At 38.9% G+C, this 9,228-nt stretch overlaps 1 protein-coding gene and 1 long non-coding RNA gene across 2 annotated transcripts; one reads left to right on the top strand and one right to left on the bottom strand.

Moving 5' to 3' along the window:
• The first annotated feature begins 2,819 nt into the window (after positions 1 to 2,819).
• LOC111947753 (uncharacterized) lies at positions 2,820 to 4,520 on the top strand. Its single transcript, XR_002873685.2, has 2 exons — positions 2,820 to 3,046; positions 3,773 to 4,520. It is a non-coding gene; the product is annotated as an uncharacterized LOC111947753 (long non-coding RNA).
• Positions 4,521 to 5,278: 758 nt separating this feature from the next.
• On the bottom strand, positions 5,279 to 6,930 carry LOC111947752 (uncharacterized). The gene is made up of 4 exons (XM_023957588.2): positions 6,203 to 6,930; positions 5,901 to 6,018; positions 5,544 to 5,629; positions 5,279 to 5,472 (listed from the first exon to the last, which is right to left on the bottom strand). The coding sequence occupies exons 1-4, from the start codon at positions 6,928 to 6,930 to the stop codon at positions 5,418 to 5,420; spliced, it is 987 nt and encodes a 328-aa protein (XP_023813356.2). The 3' UTR covers positions 5,279 to 5,417.
• Between the last annotated feature and the right edge of the window lie 2,298 nt (positions 6,931 to 9,228).

Below are 9,228 nucleotides of genomic sequence, written 5' to 3'. Positions count from 1 at the left end.
AAAACACATTAGGATTCAAAACATTTAAAGTCCTACTTCGATCATCTTTTGATCTATTGCAAAAGTGTTCCCAGTGGTCTTTTTATTATGAACATGATGTTTTTAGGCAAAATTAAAAAAAAACCTGTGTTGTTTTCTAGGACATAGTTTCTGCAGATCTGCAGGAGTTCATGAGAAATTTACCCGGGAGTTGTGGGTGCTGCTGTGGAGTAAACCTGCCTTTATTTCCCATCATCCCTTTGTCTATACTCTTTCCTTCAAGTTTACAGCCCCTCAAAGCCCTAACCTAACATTACTGGTGCAACAAAATATTGTAGCTATCCAACCGTATAGTTTATAGCCAAATGCCAGACTGGACTAGGAAAACAAAAATAAAGATTCATTTATTTGTCTGCAAGTGGATGCATCAGAACAGAGCGGAGCAGGAAGCTTATGACCTGCTGACTGTAGCACCTTTGTCACATCTACAAGCTTTTTCCAACTGCATGTTTCATCCACTCCTGATTCACAATGATTTAATTATAGAAACTCTCAGAAATGCAGTTAAAGCTTCATTTCCTTTGTTTATGTCCTCCATGACGAGAAAAATGCTACAGGAACATGTTAAAGTCACCAAAAATCCAATTTTCATTGAATTGAGTCTTCAACATTGTGTCCACGGCTGTCATTCTAGCACATTTATCACACATCAATGAGTCTGATAATGTTAATAATAAAACATTTTTGAAGGGATGCAGGAATGTTTTTTTTTTTTTTGGGACAAATTTTGCTTAGCAGAAAATTATGATTAAACTCTTTCTGCCTGCCTTTGTTTAGGCCCAGATGAAAAAGGCAAATCAGTGAAATGAATAAATTATGCATATTTCTTTGGCTCGTGCACATGCCTGCTGTACAAACTTGGGCTTCCTTGGATGAGCTTTTCTTGGCTCCTGCTCCTCCTCTTCCCAAAAGAGCTGAAGTTCATGCCAGAGCCAGATTTGTTTGTCTAACTAAAACAGGATCTTAACGCTAACAAGCGTAAAAACTGTCCTCCCAGCGGAAGGCCTGCCTTTCTAAATCAAGTCCAACTCATTAGAAATGACAGAATCCAGCAAACGTCAAAAAAGAGTTTTATTAAAATATACAACTGTGGGGTAGTTTAGAAAGTAAAAGTACAATGTGAACCACATGTGAAGGATACATTTGACTTTAGCATAACATGGAAGTGCAAAAGAGGGGATTTTGGCATCAATGATCATTTCGTGCTGCTTGACTTGATCCAGAATATGAGGAAACATATTTCGCTGATGAAAGCAACAGCAGCTCTTTTTTCTTAGTTATGTGACAATAACTACAAAAAAACTTGACTTTTCTGGTAAGTATTCAGATAGGGTGGGAAAAATAAGTGTGTGTGTGTGTGTGGGGGGGGGGTTACAATGATTAGGGTAAAAGTACTGCTTTTAGCAGAAAAGAAATTAGGAAGAAAAATTCAGGCCGTGCTGCATTTTCGACTAATGACACAGTTTATAATGATTTGAAAACAACGGCTGAAGCTTAAAAAGGAATTCAATTTGGTTTTGCACTTGCTTAGAAATTCAAATAGGCTTTTGTAAAATTATTGCAGTAATTCACAAACAAATAGTTTTGCTAAAGTGAGTGTACTTTTGACAACCCCTCATTATTTTTTTTCATTTATTGCACTACAAAGCAAAATAAATCTGTATATCCAAAACGTAAAAAGAAGAATTAAACTAGATTTGCAAGGCAAAGATGCATGCACAAAAATATTAACTTTAAAGGCTGTTAGACAAGAACAGATCAGCTGACACTCCAGCAGTGGTTAGAGAAATGGCAATTTCAGCAGTTTAACCCTTGTGCTATCTTAGATGACCCCACCCTTACATTGACGTGTTCTCCCTACCAAGAAAAAGGTGGATAAAGGTGGAAAGATTTCATGTAATCCATGGACACCATTGAAGATCACAAATCATTGAAGAAAACAGGTTCAGAGCACTGTCTAGTGGGTCTAGATCAGTGTTTTTCAACCTTGTATGAGCCGCGGCACACTTTAAGCTTAAAAAAAATCCCGCGGCACACCAGCATCCAAAAATGAAAAAAAAAGGAGAAACTCATAGTCTGTATTGATCTACAGCCCCTCCGCAATCTCACATGCATTTTTGTGATAATTATTGCAGAAAAAGCTGGAAGCTGCAGCTGTTTTTCTAAAAGATGCAATAAAAGTTAAGTTAGAAGATTTAAAAAAAGTTTGAAGTGTGTTCGTTGTTTTCAAGACATTTAACAACAGAACTCCTTTTACGCTGTCACTCTCACAACCCAATGCATCATGGGAGATGTAGTGCATAAAAACGGCCGGCGGAGATCGCTTTTCGGAGCTTCATGGTTTTGTTCACTTGTTCCACGGTCTGATACCGGATTCTGTGGAAAGCTACACCGCTAAAGATGAGCTTTAGCTGGTATTTTTGTTAGAACTGAGCGACTTTACGAGCTAAATCGAGACAAGGAAGTGAAGACTTTAACCACTTCTGATTGGGCAGACTGATGACATGTGATTAAGCCTTCAAGAATGATTGGTGGAGACAGTTAAAGGGGCGGGACTTTTCCTAAATACAGCCGGAGCTGCAGCTGAATCGCGCTGCCGTCATTCTTATCAAAATGTCTTTAATAAAATAAAATAAACGGAAAGAAAAAGTATTTTACGATCTTTTATATTCCTAACTCCTCAGTGTTTTATCAGGGCCTGTTTGGATGAACACAGAGCTGATATCCTGGAGATGGAAAATGTTTTTAGATCAGTGAATGAGGGCAATAGGCTATATGCACACTCACTTCCGCATTCCAAGTCGGCCAGCCAGGTTACATCCGGCGTCGACGGCGCACATAGCGTCAATAACAACTATGGCATTTTTCACTCGGTCCCTTCAAGATGTCCCAAAGGTAACGGTCAACGACGTGAGTCGAATCATACAAAAGTTATGTCACACTTCGACAACCAAGAAAGAGAAGGGCTTCAAATTGTATGTGTCAAGCTACATCCACAATTTTGAAGGTAAGATCTGGACGTGTTCTGACAGTGTTACATGCCCATAGCATGCATGCTATCTAGCGCTAGCGCAGCAGGTGCAGCGTAGGCTATGTTTACTATTATGTGTCAATCACAGCCAATTTTCCTAACGCCTTTGTCAATGTCAGTTTCAAACAAGGATTCAAGCACAGGAGAGGTAACGATTAGGGCTGAGTGCTACAGATCTATGAGGAAAAGCCAAAAGCCTCACAGCTTAAGCGTAAGAGAAAGTTATACTGCAGGTTCAGCGCAGATTGGTTCATGGTTCATGAGACAGGTTACGTTTGGCAGATCAAAGTTTCTGTGAATCATTGCATCTAATAATGCTAAAGGTTATTTTAAAGACAAATTTCATTTACCATACCATAAATAACACTGGTGTGTTGGAATATTTATCGATATTTAAATATGTACGCTAATCACTGGGATTCACAGAAACTGAGTTCCGTTTTGTCACTGCATTGACACACGTTCTGTGTCCACTGTTGGGGATGATGAGTAAAGTGAGATAAATAATAATATAAATAATATTGTGGCTACAATTTTAGCTCATACAAATTGTTTAGTAGTTATTAATTGTTTTAGTAGTTAATAATTATATGTCGATGGTTCAAATTTGTTTGTTTTGTTAAACATTCTCACTGTACTCATGTATTCTCTTTTTAAAAAACTGCACTTTTATTCTATTATAACAGATTTGTGTATTTTCAGATTGTGCTTGGGGATGCCCGTCCTGTGCATCTACAAAGCTGCCAGTGTACCTGTGTGGCAGGTACAGCTGTGTGTAATCATGTGGCAGCACTGTTGTACCAGACTGCACATTATTGCCAGCTTAGCATCACCTCTGTTCCCCCAACACACAGCTGCACAGAGACTGAACAGAAGTGGCATAAGCCAAGATCCATGGTAACTAATGTTTTTAACAGGGTACTTTGTGTACGATCCAAAGGGGCAGACAGTGTTTGGCCTTGTTGAAATTAAATGCCCCAATGTTGCAAGCTATGTTGACTGCCCATATATTAAGATCAGTGAGGGCACACACACATTAAGGAAATCTCATTCCTACTTTTGGCAAATCCAGGGCCAGATGTTGATTTCTGGTTTAGACTGGTGTGACTTTGTTGTCTACACACAGGAGGACATGTTTATTCAGAGGATTCCCAGAGACAATGAAATCACCAAAACAATGAAAGTAAAAATTGATTTTTTTTATTTTTATTGTTACCTCTTTGCTTCCCTAAATAATTAGATTCTGATTGCCTGTCACACTTCTTTATAGAGTGCTGTTAATTTCTCTTTTCTCCATTTCTCTTACTGGCAGTAACTCTTATTAGTTCAATCCATTTCAAAATATTTGTACATATATATTGATTCAAGTTTTTATATTTTTTCTTAATTGTATTACTATGTTTCTTGTTGTATTAATACTAATCTATTATTAAATTACATGTTACATGTTCTTCCGATTAATTTTTTTGATAATTGGTTACCTAAAAATATTATTTTATAACTGTTGTTTGTAAATTGGGAGCCCTAAATAAATGTTATTCAGTAAATAATTCACTGTGCATGAAAGTATTATTCTTATATTACAGATGGCTTAAAAGCATTGGTGAGGTAAAGTACATATAACATGCAAATAATTCAGTAGTTCTTTATTCAAAGAGTATGTGCAATGTACAGCAGTGCATACATAACATTAATTATAAAATTCAATTTATACAAAGTAATTTACAAAGGTACATTTAAAGAAAGTAGTTATACAAATGGTCATAGGTTATTAATTTTTATTTTTTTCTACTGCTGCTACTCTGGCTTCTTTGCCCAAGCCTTTACAAGAGGCCCGTTTTCATAGTTCGTCAGAAGACATGCAACAGTATACAGCTGATTAATGTTGCCAAAAAGCCGAAGTGGAATCTCTGTGTCAAAGAACTTGTGTTCCTTAACACGCCGTATGAGGCGCTCAACATGCACCCTGAGGCGTGCAATTGCTTGGGTCTCCCTGACCTCACAGGCAGACATCTGGGATCTTCCAGAGAGAAATGCTGGCCTATAAATCTTGCAAGGTACAAGGTCATCAACCAGAAAACCTCGGTCGACCATGATGGCCATTCCAGGTCTCAAAAGGGAGAGAATTCCAGACTCACGCGTGATCTGTTTGTCACTGATGGAACCAGCGTACAGTTGAGAAATAAATGTGACCGCCCCATGAGGAGCCACTCCAAGCAGCCCTTTGAGAGTACAGTGGGACTTGTATGCTGAGAACATTTCACTTTGGAGAAGAGGTGATGAAGGGCACTGGCACCTTAGCTCTGTGCAGTCCAGGATGACTGTAGTGTCTGCATAGTCCTTAAACTCAGCTGGCAGATGTGCCCTTATTTTCTCCTCTGGTATCCAGATCCTCACAGACCCTAGCACAGTGTATAGAAAGTTGCTCCATGTTGTAATGATCCGACTGACTGTGGACTGGTGGACTCCATACCGGTCAGCAAGATCACGCTGTTTTGAACCCAGTGCCAGGTAATTGAGAAACATGAACATCTCATCCATGGGCTGCAGGAAACGAGTCTGTTCAAAAGAAAAACAATTTGCGTTATGTTTCTCTCAACCTCCATTAGCCCTGATCTTTGTTAAAGGGATAGTTCACTTCAAAATGAAAATCATATACACAGTGAATTTCTTTCTTTCTTCAAAATATCTTCCTTTGTGTTCAGCAGAAGAAAGAAATTCATACAGGTTTGAAACAACTTGAGGGTGAGTATATGATGACAGAATTTTAATTTTGAAGTGAACTATCCCTTTAAGTTTTATTGTATGGGCCATGTAAATAACTACTTACTACAGTGGAACTTGGCTCTGTAAAGGTGCCTCTCTGTGCTTGTGTCACACTGACCATATTTGGCAGTGATGGCTCTATTAAGGCCCAGAATCTCATCAGCAGGTCATAGGATGCAAATCTAAATAAATACAATTCAGATATAATCATTTAAATATTATATCAGTGTATACTATGATATTACTTGGAAGCATTTCAAATATACAACTCTGTTAGCCTTCCTCTCTCCCTCTCTCTCTCACACACACACAACTATATCTGTTGTTGCAAAAGTAACGTTACTACAGAACAATCTGATATCTTACCTTGTGAAAAAACGTATGTCCTTGTCTGAGGCAGCAAAACGATGAATTCCAAAGCGCTGATTCATTGTCAGCTTCTCGACGTGTTCCCTCAGCTTGAGAATCTCATCTCTGAGAGACATGTTGTCATCAAGGGCTAAATCAACAACTGCAGGATCTGAAGCTGAAGCGTAGTCGTGGTCCATAGGGATATCAGCTTTCTCGCCTGCGTCGCCGTCATCCTCCGTCATCGGAGGCGGACGCTCTCTCCTCTCCCACACCCCCGGTCGTGAAGTGGGAAGGGTGAAATTGTTCCACTCAAACAGTGCTGGGACAGCTCCCTTGTTTAATAGCCGCCTCCCCGTCTCTGATAAGGGCTCACGAACATCATCCTTGTTAAAATGTCGGCTACATACTCGGGTATGGGGAGTAACTGTGAATTTGTCCCTCCGGATAGCTACAAGCCATTTTCGCCTGATTTCCGCGTCAGATGGAAATGTATGAAAACTAAGTAAACTGTTGTACTTGCTCGAAGCTTGACACAGAGGCACACAGCAATGCTCGGCTGTACTATAGATGGTTCGCTGAAATTTGAACGTTTTCTTACTAGTCATATTGTAGTTGCTGTTATATCGCTTTGTAAACAATCGCCTCAGCGCGAGCGGAAATGGCTTAGCAGGCTGAGATTTTAGCGGAAGTACGTCATCACCTCCGTGTGCATATAGCCTATTTCCCACGGCACACTTGACCATCTCCCACGGCACACTAGTGTGCCGCGGCACACTGGTTGAAAAACACTGGTCTAGATGACCCAATTCCCAATGTCAAAGTGCCTAGGATAGCACAAGGGTTACATGGTTTGTTTTCTTCCTAAATTACATTACAGGATGCTAAGTGGAGCTTGTACAAAATTTGTTAGCAGTTTAATACATTTTTTTGTAAATTAAAGTGACTTTAAATGACTCAGATTATTTGTTGCAGCCACTTTAGGGATCTTTTTTTTTTTTTTCTTATCAACCGCGTTAGCTGCATAGATAAGGACTTGACCAGCATCTTCTCGCAACAGTCAGAGCAAAAGGCCTTCATTGCTTTGTGTTAAGGGAATATTTAAAGGCTTTACTCAGACCTACAAATTGCATTTGGAATATAAATCGGAGGAATTACCCAAAAATAAGGTGTTAAGCTTTTAATTTTATGATAACAATTTTGGAAACTTCCTAAAACTTTGTATTTGAGAAAAGCAAATCCCTTTTTTAAATGCTTTCATCTATTTTTCCTTTAATATTAACGTCAAAATCAGTAAAAATCCATACCCTCAGATAATCTTTTTAATAGCTGGTAATTGGAAATCAAATAAAGTCCAAGTGACGCAAATTTAGCTTTGCTTATTTCTCAAACTTATTGAGGTTATTGACCCCAGAGAAAGATTACATAACAGTAAAGACTTTGGGGGAATCGGCATAAAAATCCCTTTATAGTTTCAAGTTTACTGTGAAGGCGAGGAAGCAGACGCAGGTGTGCCAGTAGTCATTTTAGTCTGGGATTTTCTGAAGAATGCTGCAGTGTCTGTCTGAAAGTTTGACCTGAGGGCTCGTCTGTTCCTCAGGATGGAAGCATCAACTTGGGCTCCAATATTCACACAACAAAATATAGTCTGCAGGAACAGAGGTTTGCAAATTTCCTTAACCACTAACTCTTGCTCTAGATGAGAGCAAAGAAAGTCTCTGTTAATATAAATCACTTAAAATCTCCATGGAGATCCACAAAAAAGGTGTGGATGTTTTGTCTTTACTTCATTCATTGAGGATTTTTAACAGCAAAATACAACAGAAATGGATGTGGAAACATCTAATGTATGGAAGTTATAATTGGGGGATAATGTGGCTGAGTAATGGCACTGAAAAGGTTTTGAAAGATGGCTTGTCACTGTGCATCGCTGGGTGGAAAAAAGAATGGAGGCAGCTGCTGAGTGGGTTTGAAACATTAACAGAAATGGAAAAATGGGGACAGAGTGTGAGGCTTGCTGCTGAATAAAGACATGTTTATTCACTTGACTGAGAACAAGCTGGAATATGGGCTTCTTTGGGGACATGTGAGGGACAATGTGTGAAAAGGAGCCATTATTGTGTGTTGTGTCAAGTCGGGTATATAAAAAGGTGTTGGAACTGTGGTGTTAAAATTGCTGCTTTTGCCAAGAGGTTTCATGTTTTTTTGTTTGTTCCAGCGTCAGATGTTTATAGTTCTGTTTAAAAATGTGAAATAAGGTATCAAAAATGCATTTCAACTAAAAGTTTGCGTTTAATGAATGATGTGAATATCAAAATAAAAAGGCAAATCAAAGATTTAGACGGTGACCCAGTGGCAGAACAATGCAAAGTGAGATAAATGAGACAGAACACACACAGTAAATGTGAGCTCATGGAAATGAGGGGACAGCTTGCTCTGACCTTGAAGTGAAAACTGGAAAAAAAAAAAGAACAAAAAAGAGATGGATCTGTGTGGTCTGTGTAGTTTGGGGTGTGTGGCCATGGCTAAAAGAGACACGGGTGTCATGGCAACCACTCGTCCATCTGTCATCAGAAGGGTGTGAGGGCTGAACTCTTATCTGTCCATCACTCACTCATGGACAGAAGCAGTTACTGACACTTTGCTGTTCCTCAAGGTCACACTTCAAACTACCATAAGGTACAAGGAGATGGATATGAATTACTTCTTTGCCATCATTTTTAAAAAAGCCTTTTTTGTTTTTTGCCGTTTAAAAAAAAAAAAAATAAATTGTGTGTGACTGTTTCTCCTAAACCGATCCCCTTTGTTCTTCTTCTATGTTCATTTACTGGGATTGTGATGGACGGATAATGTCTCTTCTTTGTTCCTCTGCTTTCACAGAACAACAATGAAGTCCTTTGGAGTGCCCAAGTGGCAAAAAGGTAACTCCAGTTGATATGAAATGACAAAAAGCCAACTTTGCAAATCACACTCATGTTTACCACCCCTCCTGTGAAGAACATACAAAAGATACATCTTCAAAAACATGAAATAGGATTTTTACC

The sequence above is a fragment of the Oryzias latipes genome, chromosome 8 (genome assembly GCF_053564925.1).
Source record: "Oryzias latipes strain Hd-rR chromosome 8, Olatipes_Hd-rR_3.1".
Classification (NCBI taxonomy): Eukaryota; Metazoa; Chordata; class Actinopteri; order Beloniformes; family Adrianichthyidae; genus Oryzias; species Oryzias latipes.
This window is presented reverse-complemented; position numbering and strand designations above follow the sequence as displayed.

What these genes read in the sequence shown, in the direction of transcription:
- LOC111947752 (XM_023957588.2), bottom strand. Translation starts at nt 6,930, where the DNA reads ATGGTCAAGTGTGCCGTGGGAAATAGGCTATATGCACACGGAGGTGAT. An exon ending in CAGAGCCAAGTTCCACTGTA is followed by an intron (nt 5,630 to 5,900) that starts GTAAGTAGTTAT and finishes TCTTTTGAACAG; the next exon opens with ACTCGTTTCCTGCAGCCCAT. An exon ending in CAGCGTGATCTTGCTGACCG is followed by an intron (nt 5,473 to 5,543) that starts GTATGGAGTCCA and finishes ACACTGTGCTAG; the next exon opens with GGTCTGTGAGGATCTGGATA.